Raw genomic sequence first — 17,759 nt, forward strand, 5'->3', positions numbered from 1 at the left:
AGTGCCATTATCCAGTTTCACTCATCCAAGTCATCGGAGATCCAACATGGAAATATAACGCCTAACGTGGAGGGGTGTGCAAGGGAGAAACATGGGTGGTCACCTTTATCCCTTACACTTTGCTGTCTCTAAATCTCAAAAAAGAAGATCAGTTTCTACATTTGCTCACAGTCAATCCACCCATTACACCAGCGGCTCTCAGGCTTTGATTCCCAAACTAAGAATAACCTGAGGAACTTAAAAAATATATATATCAGTGGATCCTGTCCCCTGACATTTGGGCTCAACTATTCTGAGATGGCTTAACTGTTCTGTTCTTGGCATCAGCTTCTCTTCAAAGTTTAAATTACAAACACACGTATTTCTCTAAATGGGGGTTACATTAAACTTTTGGTGCTCATTTTTCAATCTACTATGTTTCAATAAAACTGTTTAAATATTAAACATCAATTTTAAACTTAAAAAACTGATGGCCACACATATTCAAAGCACCTGTCTGTGTGATCTTCTCACCTAACCCCGGGCAACAATACTAAAGATGTCAGCCTTTCTGTGAGTTTGAAAAAAAAAAGTAATGGCTTTGGGTGATGACCGGGAATTTGTAGCTTTAAAACCTAATCACCATTTCCAGCAGCAAGATCTTTCACTGATAACTGCTAAAAATAACCAAACCCTGAATATTTTGACAACTAATCGCCAAGAATCTGAAGTTTTTGACACCCTCCACATCTAACACTTTCCCAGTAAGGTGGCTTCAAAGTGAATAATCATCATTACAGGGTCACCGGGGTTTATAAGCTTCAGCTCAACTACAGCGATTGCATTTTACAAGTTATCACGACCGTCAGAAATGCAGAACTCAGCTTTAAAATAAAGAACAACAGAGAATGCATGAGAAGAAGCAACGGAGGCTTTTCAAATTAGATCCTCACTCTCTTTGGATGCAAATTCACGGCCTTTTGAGGGTATCACTGGCAAGCTGCTGCCAACATCAGAAGTTTTCTGCGAAGCGTAAGTCAATTGCTTGCGCATCTTTAAAACCTTCTCCACCTACTGGTCCTCTAAGTGGCCAACTACTGTATCCATTTGAATAAAACCGCCTCATCACAACAGACCTAGCATTCCAGCTGGAAAGTGTGACCTTCTCGTCACACATGAAAATCCAGATTTAAACAGGGAAAAATGGAAATTGGAAGTAATTTACTTATCCAGATAAGAATTAGGAGTTGTGTGGCAAATACCGTTCTGAAGTTATTTCCTTGGGTGAAGCATAAGGTTTCCTGTTCTAACTCATGGCACTAACATCCCAGTAAAAGAGAAGTGACTATCTTCATCCTATGTATAGATTTTTTTTAATAATTATATTTAGAAAGTATTTAGGGTCTGCTAGTAGATTCATACTGAACAAAATTGTTACCAAGGATGCAGAGGGTAAGTAATTGGAACAAAAGCTTGACTCACTGTAAATTCCATAAAAACACAAAATAAACCTATAATGTAGATATAGATGATGTAATATAGATAATAATGTAATACAATATCCATCAGCTCTGCTACAATGAACCAACTTGAGCCCCTCAGATCACAGCCCCAACACTGTACGATTCAGAACAGTGCCAAAGATGAAAAATCTATCCTATTTCAAAGGTATTTAGAAAAATATAAACATTTTAAATAAAAGGAAAGCATCCTCTAACAGAAGTGTAAAATGATCAATAGGCTTTAGTCTTCTGGTATCATTCTTTTGATTTCCTTGGTGCCTCTATCAATTGCTTTTGTTATTATGGGCCTGAAAAGGAGAAGGGGCAAGAACAACATTGAAAAAATGAAGATCTGGGTTCATGGGCAAACACTGACAGAAATGACCTCCTACAAGTCCAGCAAGCTACGCTGCTTCTCTAGACTTTTGTTGCCCATGTAGAGATTTGAGCTTCAGCCTAGAAATTTTAGGGCCCTTCCCAGCAATATAATTGTATGATTCTTCTTTACAAATGGGATAGAGAGGCACACAGAAACTCAGTGATCAAATTAGTGTTTTTCATATGTTAAATAAAAGGCCACTCAAATACTTTTGATCTTTTGATCTTCCGCTTTTAGGCAACGCTCCTCAAATGCTAAAGGAACTTCTCTAGGCGGGAAAGAGACCAGCAACTTAAAACAACCTTGTACCTATATAGACTACCAAACCTTATGGAAACAGCAAACCCCAAAACTACGATACATACACAAAAAGAAAAAGCTACCCAAACACAACACTAGAGATGGTCATCAAATCACGAGGACAAGAGAGGAAGGGAAGACAATAGACAGTGTGCTCCTTCACAAAGGTAGAAAAAGCTTTATAGGCAGAGCTCAAAGACAATGATTGAAAATGAGGACCAACTGACTCCCTGATCCTTTAAATCTCTTAACAAAAGGTGGAAAAAGTCACTGACTTGAGACACACTGGAAGGTTGAGTGCTGTATCTTGTGACTCTTGCTTAAACTAAAGGTGTTTTATTAAAATGATGTGAGAAGAGTTCAAATCTGGAAATTTACCATGAGATAGCATAGAGGTGGTTTCTGCTAAAAAAGAAAAAGTCAATCGAGCAACCATGGGCCCACGCACCCAACTGGGCAACACTGGGCTGCCGTGGAGGATTCCAGCCCCCGCGGTCCTTTCCCATCCATCCCACTTCTGCTGCTGTAGCAGCATACGTATGCATTAGTGTACAACCACTGATTTAAGAGAAACCGATACATAAAATTACACTTCTTTTATTGAAGATGCATTCTTAAAAACGCTAAAGCCAAGGCTCACCAGCATCATTCTTGAAGTCCTACAAACTTGTCCTGAAAATTCTACTTTCAGAGTATTTGTTATCGAAGGTTTTGATGCCTATTTAAAATGCCAAGAAATGCTTCCTGAAATGATTAAAAAAAAATACCATGAATAAAGGGTACTGAAAACGATACACAGCATCATAAAATGTTAGAGCAGGAAGGAGCTTTCACGATAATTGCGTTACTTCTTCTCATTTAAGAAATAAAAGGAACCAGAAAAAAAGTGACATGTTGGAGGCCATGTAGCCTTGAACTTTGCAGCCCACCACACTGCTGGAACGGGAAGGCCGTTTTGACTTGAGGAGACAGGAAGCAAGAGCAGACTGAGAGTTGGGGGTTAGATGGGAGAGACCAGGGAGAAAGAGAAACGGGAGCGCTCAAATTAAGAAGCTAACTTTCAAGTCAAAACTGTGTCTCCGTCTCGAGTTTAAGTGTTACTAATGGCATTTAAATTAACAGCATGGAAGTTTAATGATGTAAGTTTGCCATAATGATGATATATGACATTCTACTAATACATAATACATACACACAGATATCCATGCATTAAGCACTTATCCCCTTGACAATTATTAGTAACTGGCTGCACAAGTAATGGTGTTGTCTGCTGCAGGATATGACACGGGAGAGCTGTCTTTTCACATTGCTATCCGAGACGGATGTACATTTCAAGCTGTCTGCTAAACTTGAGAAAACAGCCAATGGGTTTTAGTTTTCAGTTTTGTATTTGGGGTGGGTGGGTTTGTTTTGTTTGTTTGTTTGTTTTCTCCAAGGTGAGAAAAAAATGACAAACATTTTAAAAACCTTTCTTTCTTTAAAGCAAACCCCCAAACACTTACATCCCACCCACACACCTCACACTGACAAAACCTGTGAACCTCCTGACTTTGCTTTTTTTTTTTTTTTTTTTATGGGAGACAACTTTGGAAATTTCCTGATGCAAGCTGCCGGCAATCACTGTAGCTGCTGGTCCCTAGGCTGAGAGAGATACAGGGGTCACCTATTCGGATGAAGGACAGTTACAATCTCCTCAGCTCCTTTCAAAAGGCCTACAACACACATATTTCTCTGGCAAAGAACTTTATTTTGAGGTCTGTATTTTTTTCTATTTCTTTCTAAAATAGGTTAGATAATTCTTAAAGACACTTTGATGAAAATTATTATCGCAACTCCAAATGCACTGTGCCACCACACACCTTCCAAATACCAATTAAAATACTTTAACCTTGTTCCGCAACTACATACAGGAAGAAAAAATAAAGCACAAAGTTAAGAATAAAGACAGGGCTTCCCTGGTGGCGCAGTGGTTGATAGTCTGCCTGCCGATGCAGGGGACACGGGTTCGTGCCCTGGTCCGGGAAGATCCCACATGCCTCGGAGCAGCTAAGCCGGGGCACCACAACTCCTGAGCCTGAGCTCTAGAGCCCGGGAGCCACAACTACTGAAGCCCACATGGCTAGAGTCCGTGCTCCACAACAAGTGAAGTCACCGCAATGAGAAGTCCATGCACTGCAACGAAGAGTAGCCCCCGCTCGCTGCAACTAGAGAAAGCCCACACGCAGCAACGAAGACCAAATGCAGCCAAAAATAAATAAATAAATTAAAAAAAAAAAAGAATAAAGACAAAGTATTTAGAAAGTGATGCAGATTATGAAGCCAGTACCATATTTCTAAAGAGTGTCTGTAATGACAACTTTAAAATAAAACTGCAGAACTAATTGTGATTTTTATTTAATGAACTAAATTTTAAATCCTTTGTTGTTTTTAAGAAAACATGGGACTCCCCTGGTGGCACAGTGGTTAAGAATCCGCCTGCCAACGCAGGGGACACGGGTTCGAGCCCTGGTCCGGGAAGATCCCACATGCCGCGGAGCAACTAAGCCCGTGCGCCACAACTACTGAGCCTGTGCTCTAGAGCCCGTGAGCCACAACTACTTAGCCCACGTGCTACAACTAATGAAGCCCATGCGCCTAGAGCCTGTGCTCCGCAACAAGAGAAGCCACCGCAATGAGAAGCCCATGCACCGCAATGAAGAGTAGCCCCCGCTTGCTACAACTAGAGAAAGCCCGTGCAGTAACGAAGACCCAATGCAGCCAAAAATAAAATAAATTTAATAATTTTTTTTTAAAAAAAGAAAATACTATAGCTCAGCAAATTCCTCAGAACTTTTTCCATACCCCTTAGGCCATACCACAGTATACCATTTTTCATATACTCACAATTTTACTTGCCTCAAACCACTGCTGCCACATTTCCTACCATCCCCTCTTCCAGATGACACCACTTCTGTTCATAACCATGAGAAACCTACCACCACATAAACCCAGAAGCCAACACGGTATCACTGAAATTTTGCACTCGTTTCTTTCTCTGTCACACGTGTTCATGTACCCATGCCCTGTCTCAAATACCATGTGAGCAGAATGTTGTATGGTCCAACTTAAGTGCAACCAATCTATTTGGTAATAAAATAGAACGACCTCATAGTCAAAAAGGCCCAGAAGCCATCTGGACACTCAGCTGCTGGTCCTAGTACTAGTTGTGGCTCTCTGTCTAACCTTGGTTGAAAAAACCTCTAAACCTTAATTTCATCCTCTGTTCAACATCAGGGTGAATGTAAAAATCCAAAACAATCCAAACTGTGAATGCACCTGAAAAATGTCGAATTCCATGCAAATGAATTATTATGCAAAAGAGCCATCCATGATAGTGTCACATCTTACACTTAATCGTCTTTGTAGAATAATCTATCTAGGGACGTAGGCTTTTCAATCTGTTGGGGGGCGGGAATGTAAAACCCTCTTACAGTTATTTAATTTCTTCTGGCAACTAATTTTCCTGAATGTTTCAGCACCATATTGAGTAAATTTTAGCAATGTTATCCTCAATATTATTTATACCTTAACGCAATAAGCTTAGAGTAAAAATGATTGTTTAGCATGTGTTATGGGACCAGCACCTCCAGGTGCTGGGTAAGTTAACAGTAAGCATGATGGGCATTGCCAAGTAGACATAAGTGTCCAGCAGCAAGGAAGGACCCACAACCTAGTCCCACACCATGTTGAGACAACAAGGATCCAGCTCCTTGGCGAGCATCCCTATCCCATGTGAACATTCCTCTGTTTTTGTTTCTAACCAACTGTTTTTGTTCTACCTCTTCCTTAAGTGTAGCCTCGCTCTCTCAATATCCTGAACTCGGGATCGTTTTTAAGTGCAGCGCCAGGCAAGAGATACAGGAAGATAAAAGGGGGTAGAAGCTTAGCAAAAATCTGACTTTGGGCAAACTGTTCAACTTCTGGGGGACTCAGTTTCCTCTTTCTTACAGAAATGAAGTAGATGCAGACGTAAGTCCTCAATTACTTCAAAATAAAATCCAAGCCTTTGAAAATACTGCATCCATCTTTACGAATGCCGGAAGCAAGACGCTATATTACATCGGAATGGTACTCCCAGAATGTCTATTTGTTTTATGAGTAGCTCTAGGTTTTTGTGTGTTAAAAGTGACATTTGTCTTTGCCTATTCTTCTGTCACGTTTACAATATTGTTACATAGAATTCCACTTCGTACTGGCTTCCAAGTGAAAATCAATATTAAAAATCAAAAACAAACCCCCAAAACTTGAATTATTGTCATCCATGACCCTGCTACTCAAAGTGTGGTCAGATGGTGTCATCTAGAAGTTTGTTAGAAATGCAGGCTCTCAGGCCCCTCCCCAGATTTACCAAATCAGAATGTGCATTTTAACAAGATCTACAGTGATTCAAATGCACATTAACATCTGAAAAGCCCTGATTTGTATGTTTCAAATATTACCAGCTTAGCTTTCATAACCCAAGATCATTGGGTTTCCCTTCCTCTTCCAGTAGCTTTTATTAAATTAAATTCAAATAAAGATGCTAACTACTAAATAAGTACTGTGACGAGGCAGAAACCACCAATCACCTGCAAACAACTCTAAAAGGCATGCCACAAATTTCTTTACAGGCAAATCTTCTAGTCCAATATTTAGTAAATACATTTGCTTTTATAGTAAGTGAGTAAAATCTATGAATGATATTAAGCGTAGTTATTCCAGTGTTGGTTGGACCCTTGAAGTAGTCAGGATGACTTCACTTTAGCCTCTAGTACCTCCTGCTTCCTTTGCGTGTCTGCCAATCACTTACCTTCTGGGACGTCTGCAATGTCATTTTCCCTTGGACTTACCTGAGGGAGAAATTACACCATTCAATCAGCAAAACAATGCATCTTGTAAAGTCCATCCTGAGCCAAGTTCCTCGGTGTTGTGGTGAAATTACCCCATATTATTCCTCCCAGCCTTACAAGGCCAGGTTCAAGTGGAAACATACACTTAAGTGCCAAGGTCTCCCTTTCTGGGGAGGAAGGCTCTTTTGCATTTTATGAACCAGAAATTTAGGGGCAGAAAGTCAGTATCTGCATTAAGTGAGGCTGTTACTGACTTCACTTGGAAGACAGCTTTTGGCTTCCAGCTTTCTTAATTAGGAAGGAAACTGTCAGAAGAAACTGATCATATAGGAAAAATGCAGGCCTCCCTGTACTCTTGTCCTCTTGGAAACAATATTAGGAAATATTTTACATCCTGTTGTGGTCCCACGTAAGCCGAGAAGAGTACTACGTGTTTTGGTTTCTACTGTAGCCCCATCAACACAACCCGAATACTTCTGCCCCTAATTTCTCAGTCCAGTGAAGTCCAGAGGGGGCAGGGGTGCTGAGAACAACATATGCGGTCCACACTGTCCTGCACACAAACCCACTTTCCAAAGAAATCCTCCAAAAGCACAAGAGAGTGTGCAGTGGATTTCTCATGGGGTCCAAACTGAAATACATTAACATCCGCCTAATTCTGAAAACTATCTACGCACAGCATGTGTATGCTCACAGTAAGAGCATACACCGCAATGTGGTACAAACAATTAAAAGTTCGTTTCAAAGTGGAAATGCAAAATAGAACGAATATCTATTTTCTGGAAATGAATCTAGCCATCTGCCTTGCAAGAGCCGCAGGAGGAGTACCCAAAACAGCAGAAACAGCAGCCTCTGGTGTTAACAATCTATTCTCAAATCTCATGCTTCACATTTCCCCGGCAAACAAGGCTAAAAATACAAGACAGGCAACAAATAGTCTCTCGGGTTCTGCCACTCCATGGATGGCGTATTCAAAGTAATATTTTGTGCTGAAATTCAAAACCGGGGGGGAAAAGCAAGCTATCATATTAGAAGCTGGCACTCAGAATTTTAAGTGTGAATCTGATCCCAAAGTATATTAAGCTGAATGGTGAGAGGGTGGCTGTTTGCGCACAACATAAATCTCTGAGACGTATCTGAATACATTTATAGATTTATTTAAGCTCCTCTAAATTCTCCTCCAAGTCTCAGAGTTATAGAGATATAATTTTAGTACTTATGTCACCAAAATACCAGACTCATTTTGTTTCGGCACAGTTTAGAAAAGCGTCTTTATCGTGGGCTCTGGAGTCGGATTGTATAGGTTCAAATCCAGGCGCCACCACATACTAACTCCGCGGCCTTGAGCGAGGTACTTACCTTCTCTGTGCAGCTCTTCTGCTATCTTCAAAAGGAGGATAATAAGAGTGCTCACCTCAAAGAGTTATTTTAAGTTATGTTAAGTTACTTTAAGGATTATGTAAGTTAATGTGTGTAAAACTCTTTAGAGTAATGAATGGCGCCTGCTAAAGACAGTCATTACTATTATTATCTAATAGTCAAGCAAGACTGCACAAATGCCTTCTCTTAAGGAACAGGCATAACACAGAGAGTGGCAGCAACACGATGACAGGTCTCATGCCAGTGGTGGCCATGAAGCGAATGACTGGGTGCGCAAACAAGCGTCTTTCCCTAGAGCATGCGGCCAAGAACAACAGAGGTAAGTCCCCCTTGGTTATTCGGTCATGCTGTTAGTTCATGAAGGTGGCAGAATAAGGAGGACAGAAGACAATGACACGGCTGGTCAAGGAGCACTGCCCAGTGTACGGGACAATCAGAATTAATGGCAAAGGTATAATCAAGGAGGGGGACACATCCGGGCTCTCTGTGAACATCTGTGCCTGCCGCTTAAGAGGACATCCTGCATCACCACCACCACCTTCCTTAAGAGAATGTTATGGAATAAATCTTTCTTCATACACTTGGTCTTCGGGATTAGACTGTAACATGTATGGTCTGGGTCCCCAGCCTCCATATTTTAAAAAGAAAGAAAGACCCGAGGGAGTGATATCAAATAGTCATTATCTCCTGAACAACCAATTTCTTGTTAAACCTTGAAAGTTGGCAGTATTTCAAGTTGGGTCCTTATTTGGTAGAAGGAGGATGATAAAACATTTACAAGCCATTGAGGCAACGGACAGAAAAGTGCTTCTTCCCTAACTACTAAGACAGTGGGGTCTAGAACTACGAGACCCGCTCAGTCATAGAGTTTTGATGGAACTCACGGAGGATTCCTGGGGTTCCATAGGTTTCCCCAACCTATGGGGTACCACTTAAAGAACCAGAGACCCACAGATGGGTCACTCAAAGAGTGAGGAAGAATGGAAGGCTGACATTACTATTTTTCCTGGTAAGATTATGAAAAAGGGTGACAGATGCTGCCACTATAGGGTCAGGTAAGAACAATGAATCTCTTCTTATCAGCTGAGATACTTAAGAGATTTCTTGAGCAGAACCCTTTGTCAGGCAGGAAAAAAAGATACCACCGGACTGCTCAAACAAAGAGTACAACCCAAGAGTCACAAAAAGGAAAACCCACCAAGAAATTACAAGAAAAGGCTCTTTTCTTATAGCCCTTTGGAGGGGAAGATTCTGGAGGAAAAAGAAACAGAATGCGGGGTGGTGGAGGCAGTCATTATGTTCGTTAAGGAGAGAGTGAACATAGATATAAAACTGCAGGAACGAGGTAGGTAGATGGATTTAAGTATGCGTGAACCATGCGACCCTACTGTGCCTATAAAACAGATGTATTTCTCTTGCCCTTAATGCATCACTATGGTTACCATAAGGAAGATTTCATTGTCCGCGAAAATTTTTAAAAGGAGGACTTGTGTGAAAGCTCAGCCCAGCTGAGATCATCTTCCTCCCTGCCTTCAGGCTGGGATATCTGTGTACAGTATCTAATAGAGGAATCACAACCGGATCCACAGCAGCGCTCCCTTTTTTCAAAGAACAAAAACAAATCAGTGTGACATGATGTGGATTCAATTAGCACTTGGCAGGTCATGAATAACTTTTAAACCCCCTTCTTTTAACTTGGAAAGTGTTAAAATATACGGTAATCATGGTACCCAAGCGCTTTCCTTACAGTAAGTATGCTATCCATCAAGTACATAAATCTCAAGAATTAAGTCTAGCTTACAAAGGAGGGAACCAGAACATGGCTCCTTGGGCCACTACTAGTTTCTGCAGGCAGTCCCTTGCCCCGTGTATTTTCCTCGCTGAGGACATTCAAAGCCAAAATCATCTGAAATCTCGTTGCAATTTTCAGAGGGTTTTTACATTAGGTATGGAGGGAAAGAAAAGGGGAAAAAAAGGAGTTGGTACAATGATCTTGGAAACAAATAAATGATAATTGTAAAGAAATGGCTACTGAATTGTTCAATCTTCTTAATATAATCAAAGCAAATGGCATAGTTCTGTCTATCCTGTTGTTTCGGGAAGGCGGAGTACCTTGGTTCAGATCAACATGAAAAGGCTTGTAGAACAAAAAAACTATTTACTTGGATAAGTAAGAACACTGTAGAGCCAACCCCAGAGAATGCGGTAAAACTACTCAGCAAACATGTCCCCTGGGTGCATCTCATCTTGCTTTTAATGAGGGGGCACCTTCCTGAGCTGGGAGAACTTAAATAACTTTGAAACGCGCCCTTTGTTCTGAAAACCCTAATTGTACCCACCTGTCCCAAGCCAGGTTATGTGGCTTCACAGATTTTATAGCCTGTTTACTGCTCATTTCTTGGGGAATCTCTGACAGGTGCTAAAGGTAACAGGCTTTCTGCCCCAGAAAGTAAAACACAAGGGAAATATTAGTCAGATGTACTGCTCCACTCCATGTGTCTTGAACATTACTATGATCTGTGCAAGACATTTGTTGTAAATAAGCCTGCGGAGTGTACAGTGTGTTTTCCAGGAGTCCTTTGAAGAACAGCTTGCAGACAGGAGGTGCTAGCCTTAGTTTCACAGCCAGCAAAACTCCATCCAAGAGGCTTTTGGCAGGTCCACACCTCTTGTTTCAAGCTGGCTTCAAGACAGCCCCACCAACCAAATTCCAAGGGTCAGTATGTGGAGTCAGTCACTCTTAGGTATTCAGCATAGAACAGCAAGTGGAAACTCAGACATTTACATCAACACTCAGAAAAGGCCCGCTTTCCCCCCTAATAGTGTATTAAAAACAACTCAGAGCTGACTTTGCAAGGAGGCATTCTCTGTAGTAAATTAAATGGCTGAAGCTTGTGTTTCTCCCAGCGAGGAAAAGAACTATGCTTCACCATCACCTAGTGTGTGCAATCACTTGAGGCTCATTTTTAAACCTTTCCTGCTTTTTAAAAAGCCTGCTCCATTTAAAAAAACACAAAAAACAAAAACTTTTCAGGAAATGAAATGCAAATAGTCACTGAACAGGATCATAAAAGGGAAAAACCTCTATCCACTTTTTTCTTTTTTTTATTCTTCATTCCAGACAGCACGACTGCTTTTAACACACCGTTAGCTTTTATAAAAATGAGATTACACTGGTTTTTCTGTGATCGTCCTCAACCCTTTCCACCCTTTCCTGTCTCCCGGCTACTCACAATACGTTCAAGGTAGAGGTAAGGTGGGCAGATCAGTTTCACCCCTCACCAGTCAAGCGTTAGGTAAATCATTTAAGGCAATTACAAATTCTAAGCCTAATGGATGACACCTAGGAATAAAGAAAGAGCGGGAAGGAAGAGCTTCCGGATGATTTCAAGGGTAAAGCCACAGTCCTCAAGCTACGTGTAAAACTGCCTCTGATCAGCTTCAAAGCAAGTCCGCGGTTTTAGGTTCATGCTTCCAGTCCTCGCTCAAGGTGGAGCTGAAACCAGGTGCAGAATGTCACTCTGCCGGAGTCCAGAGGATCCAGGAAAAATGGGGTCTACGTTTCTAAGTCGGAAAGAAGCTGCGGCTTCCCAGCCGCTCAGGGGTCCCCGCGCTCACGAGCTCCCGGACTGGAGCCGGCACCGGGCAGGGAGAGGAGGCGCCGGGTGGGCGGCCTCGGGCCAACTGCTAACCCGGCGGGGCACTGCCGGCGTAGTTAAACGCGGAAGGTGCACGCCGCTCTCCCGAGCTCCCGCACACCGCGGCCTCCTCGAAAGCAAGCCCACTGCTGCCCAGGACCTCGGGCTGCTGTCGCCCGAGAGGTGTCGAGCTTCGCGGACTTCAGCCTGGGCGCTGCTCCCCCAGAGAAAAGGCGCCCTCTCCATTCAAGCGCACCCTCCAGAGACTCTCATCACCCGGCGCCCCTCCCAAGGAACTCTCGGACACCCCTACGGGCGCCCACCCGTGAACGATCTCGCCACGGAAGGAAGAGGACTGGGGGGAGCGAGATTGGAGTGAAGAGGTGGGGACTCCAGTCTGCAGCAATTGGGGAGGGCTCGGAAAATACAGCAAACGACGAGAGGAAAAGAAGGGTAGGGGTCCCGGTCCCAGCAACCTGTAGGGCTGCGGCTGATCGCGAACTTGGGGTGGGAGACAGTGGTCCCCTCGGAGGTCCTCCGCCCGAGTCCCACCCCGCTGCGCTCAGCGCGCGGAGAGGTGCAGGGCGCAACTTGGGAAGCCAACGCCATAGGTGCGGGTCCCGCTCGGCCGCCTCGCCCCCGGCTCCGCCTCCCGCTAGACCCCGCGCTTACCTCGGGCAGCCGCAGCCCCCGCCGCCCAGAAGCAGAGCCCCAGCCAAGGGAGCCACCGGCGCGCCCCTCCAGCGCCTCCTCTTGCGGCGGCCGCTCTCCGCATGCTGCTTGCCCCGCTCGGGAGTACGGATCCTCTTCTGCGCGCCGGCAGCCCGGGAGAAAGGCACTGAGAGCCAGGGGCCAAAGCAAGTGGGTCCCGGGGGGCTTCGGCGAGTGACTGCTCCACCGCCGCTCCCTACAGCAGCAGGGCAGGGCGCTCCGAGCCGCCGCGCGCTGGGCACCCAGAAGATGCGCGCGTCCCCATAGCCTCCCACGGCGGGGCGACCGCTGCCGCCACGGTCACTGCCCGAGTCACCCGCCGTCCCTGCCGCACTGCCCGCTCGCGGTGTTCCAGCCGCCGCCGGGTTCCGGACTAGGGAGCGGAGGAAGGAGCCCGCAAGGCTAATGAGACCCCCCCTCCCAGAAGCCGCCCCTTCTCCTCCCCTCCGAGAGGCAACCAATGAGCCGGGCCGGGGCGGGGCGGCGGCGGCGGCGGCGGGCGGGCGGGCGGCGCGGGGCGGGGCGGGGCGGGGCTGGCGGCAGGGAGGCGCAGGTGAGCCCCGCGGCGGCTGCGCGCGACCCCAGGTGCCTCCGCGAGCTCGGGAGCAGGACCGCCGCTGGGCTTGCGGAGGTCACGCTCGCCCCAAGATGGGAGCAAAGCCTGCGGGCCTGTTGGAGGCGAACCCAGCGCAGAAATATGTGGGCATCTCGGCAGCCTGAGTCTGCTGCTTCCTGCAAACCACTGTTTCGTTCAACTTTGAGCTCTTTCACAGCCCTGCCCCTCTTGCTTACATTTTTTAAAATCAGACCAGACACCACTCCAGAAAAATTCAAAAAAAAAAAAAAGACAAATGCCAAGTGGGAAAAAAATAGCACCGGAATAAACCCATTATTGCCACTAAGCTAAATGTGCATGCATGTACATAAAGAGGTGGGGAAGTCACGGGTGCATGAGGGGTATGTGATCGATTTTTATTTTTTCTTTTTTTCCCCAATTCCCTTGTCTGTGGTCCTAATCACCCAGGAAGCGCCCAAATTTTCAGAAAAGCTCTTTCGTTTCTGATGGCTCCTGTTTCGTTTAAATCTGGGCCCTGGCAATTGCCTTCCTCCTAAGTATCTGGGAAAGGAAGTCGTGCTGGGCCTTTGTCATGAGAAGGAAAGACTTTTCTTAAAAGTGTGGTTTGTTTTGAATGGGTTGTCAAATCTTCATTTCCCTGCTTTTGAAAGTACCTCCCGGTTGCCTCTTACTCTCCCATTTGCAGAAGGAGTCATTTAAGAGAGATTGCCTCGGGCCACACAGTTTCAGAGCAAAGAACACACTTGGGGGGTTGGCCCTGAGTTCAAGGCTCCATAGAGCAACATATTCGAGCCCCCAGAATGATGCCAGAACTCAGCTGGTCAGAATATGTGTCCCCTTTTGCCTGGTGGACCCCAATAGAAAATGAAATCTTGGTTTGAAAGAAAGACAGCGTTCCCAACACCTCCCCACGGCCCACAGTCAATATCAATACAGTACTTTCAAAAAGTCCCTCTCTCTGGTCAAAGAACCACCTGACTCGAAACTCGTTTCTCTGGAGAATAAACAGTTTAAAGTGAGGTAATAGTTCTGGATGAGGTAATTGCGCTAAGTCGCTTTCTTCCTAGGAAAAAGAGGATGATAGGCAGAAAGATTGATTCCCTGATAAGCACATATGCCATCCCTCTCCTGAGTGCCACCAGACACGTGACTGTCAGCAATTGCTTCCTCCGGTCTTCTTACCCTCAATAAAAGGTTTGGGACCTGGTCAAGAAAACCAAGCTCTGGGGAATGAAGGCTTCAAAGCAAAGACTGATGTGGGGTGGGCTAGGGACTCGCCTGAAAATCTCTTTAGAATCTTGGTAAATGAGGGTTTTGTCCTTTTCCTCTGAGAAGGTGAACTGGGAATTAATCTACCAAATATGCTTTACCTGTCCTCTGGAAAATAGTCATTCATCCTCTGACTTTCTTTATTCTTCAAGACCATGTGGCAGTTATATCATAAATGAGTATTTTCTTTAAGAAAAAAAAGAGAAAAGAAAGAAAAGGGAATTACTGTGTTTCTCCAAAATAGTACTTAAGTATTACTACTGTCTCCAAAGGGGAGCAAAAGTAAAAACAAATTTATTTTGAAAAAACATCTAGGAAATAGATGAGCTAATAAAGTTAATAAGTGAGATTAATAAGTCAAGTAAAATTGTGATGACAGTTAAGAGAGAAGGAAGGAAACTAAGAACCTTTGAATACATACGCTGCTCAAGGAATGGGATATATATACATACGCACACACATATACATATACAAATATATATTTTGTTATGCATAGAAATATTTGTTATATGTAATTGTTGTTGTTTTTTAGAGCAGAAGCGAACCCAGGAAGTCAGGTACTATTATCCCTGTTGGGCAGATAAGGAGAGTCAGGCTGAGTAGAGAAGTGATTCGCCCAAGGTCACATAACCAAGGGGCTGAACATTAAGAATGAGGCACCAGGGACTTCTGTGGTGGTCCAGCAGTTAAGATTCCGTGCCCCCAGTGCAGGGGGCCCGGTTCGATCCCTGGTCAGGGAACTAGAGCCTGCATGACACAACTAAGAGCCTGCATGCTGAAACTAAAGATCCCGCACACCACAAGGAAGATCCCCTGTGCAGCAACTAAGACCCAGCACAGCCAAATAAATATTTTTTTAAAAGAGGGGGGGCTTCCCTGGTGGCACAGTGGTTGAGAATCTGCCTGCCAATGCAGGGGACACGGGTTCGAGCCCTGGTCTGGGAAGATGCCACATGTCGTGGAGCAACTAGGCCCGTGAGCCACAACTACTGAGCCTGCACATCTGGAGCTTGTGCTCCGCAACTGGAGAGGCCACGACAGTGAGAGACCCGCACACCGCGATGAAGCGTGGCCCCCGCTCGCCGCAACTAGAGAAAGCCCACGCACAGAAGCGAAGACCCAACACAGCCAAAAATAAATAAATTAATTAATTAATTAATTTTAAAAAAAAGAATGAGGCACCAGCTTGCACAATTCTAAACCCAAGATGAAGTTTGAAGTCCTGTCCGTTCCACTGAGCTTTCCAGAGATGAGACATTCTGCCTCGTCCTCCTCAGTACTGTTCAGCAACTGGGTTGGGAGAGGTTCGGTCTTCAGTATTACCACACCTATTACAGACCACATATTCATTATACGTCTTGTACTAACTGTGTTTCACATATCAATACACCCTGTATTAATCTAATTCTGGCTATTTTAAAAGATGCAGGAATTGTACTCCATTGCATTTGGAAAAATATCCATATCCATCTGGAGACATACATTGAGTAGTCACTACCTGGGATCATAGTCTCTGGCCAAGGAGCAGCCTGGAAGAACTGACCTGAGAATCAGGAAACCAGGTGCTAGGCCCTGACACTGCCAGGGACTGTGTGGCTTAGGGCAAGTCAACAGCTCCTAGTCTCAGTTTCTCCATCTGTAAAATGGGAGTGTTTCACTAGATGAGCTTAAGATCAACCCTATATAAGATCCATCATTTTCAACTTTAGCACATTATAATTTTGAATGCTCAATACAACCAAGTTGGAAATTAAGCCACTTCTTCTGAAATTGGGACAATTATGTGACAAATGCATTGTGTTCTAGAGAAATGATTTTGGATTATAGCCAACCTATAAGTATTAGCTATAACCAAGTAATATTAATTTAATGAATAGGCTTAGTAAAATGTTCTTCTCCATTCTTTGCTGCTTGAGTTGACTATGACTGTTTTCTAACAATTGATACTTTAAGATCAAGAGGTAGAACATTTCTACGTCCATTGTCTTTTTTTACTGCATAAATAATTGACATATAACATTATATGTTTCAGGTGTACAACATAATGATTCGATATTTGTGTGTATTGTGAAATGATCACCACAGAAAGTCTAGTTTACATCCGTCACCTTACATAGTTACGATTTTTTTCTTGTGATGAGAACTTTTAAGATCTACTCTTTCAGCAACTTCACATATACAATATAGTATATTAACTATAGTCACCATGCCATACATACATCCCCAAGACTTATGTATTTCATAACTGGAAGTTTGTACCTTTTGACCCCCTCCACCTATTTCACCCACCCCTCCCCCTGGCAACCACCAACCTGTTCTCTGTATATATGACTTCGGTTAGTTTTGTTGTTTCTGTTTTCCTTTTAGATTGCACATATAAGTGAGAACATATGGTACTTTTTCTTGTCTGACTTACTTCATTCAGCATAATGCCCTTAAGGTCCATTCATATTGTTGCAAATCGTAGGACTTCCTTCTTTTTTCATAGCCTTTTGATCATCTCCAACCAAACTAGTCTCAAAAGATAGAAAATGTTTGAGTCTAATTTGGAGGAGGAGAGATACAGACTTTGCACGGTGAGATATGCCCTTCCAAATACAGTGAATTTTTTTTTTTTTTTTTCGGTACACGGGCCTCTCACTGTTGTGGCCTCTTCGGTTGTGGAGCACAGGCTCCGGACGCGCAGGCTCAGCGGCCATGGCTCACGGGCCTAGCCGCTCTGTGGCATGTGGGATCTTCCCGGACCGGGGCACAAACCCATGTCCCCTGCATTGGCAGGCGGACTCATAACCACTGCGCCACCAGGGAAGCCCCAGTGAATTATTTTTTAAGTGGTTTACTATAACTCCTTATGAAAACCTGTGTATTTGCCTGGAAAACATATGTTAAATGATTTGGCCCCCCTGTTTGGTGTAAGTGGTAAAACTCCAAGGGACATTAAAGGAGGTACAAATATTCTACAAGAGTAAGAGGAAAGAATTTGTCGTTCAAGGAGATGGGGAAGGAGAGGAGTGAAGGAGTGGGTGGAAAGCCACACCTGCCAGCACATGGCCTTTCTCCCGGGAGATCCAAATCATCATTAAGGCTATGGAGGCAAGTGAATTCTTCATGAAAACAGAGCAAAGCAATTGTAGTTTGAATCTAGATAACTAAAGA

General features: G+C 44.0%; 1 protein-coding gene across 3 annotated transcripts in view; it reads right to left on the bottom strand.

The window, feature by feature from the left end:
* The window catches only part of UNC5D (unc-5 netrin receptor D), a 603,365-nt gene extending 590,248 nt beyond the window's left edge, over positions 1-13,117 (bottom strand). For all 3 annotated transcript variants that reach the window (XM_060001381.1, XM_060001380.1, XM_060001379.1), the window contains exon 1: positions 12,719-13,117. In XM_060001381.1, coding sequence (XP_059857364.1) covers positions 12,719-12,821 — 103 coding nt within the window. In that variant the 5' untranslated portion in view covers positions 12,822-13,117. The remainder of the gene's footprint in view (positions 1-12,718) is intronic.
* Positions 13,118-17,759: the final 4,642 nt, after the last annotated feature.

Source organism: Delphinus delphis, chromosome 21 (genome assembly GCF_949987515.2).
Source record: "Delphinus delphis chromosome 21, mDelDel1.2, whole genome shotgun sequence".
NCBI classification, from domain to species: domain Eukaryota; kingdom Metazoa; phylum Chordata; class Mammalia; order Artiodactyla; family Delphinidae; genus Delphinus; species Delphinus delphis.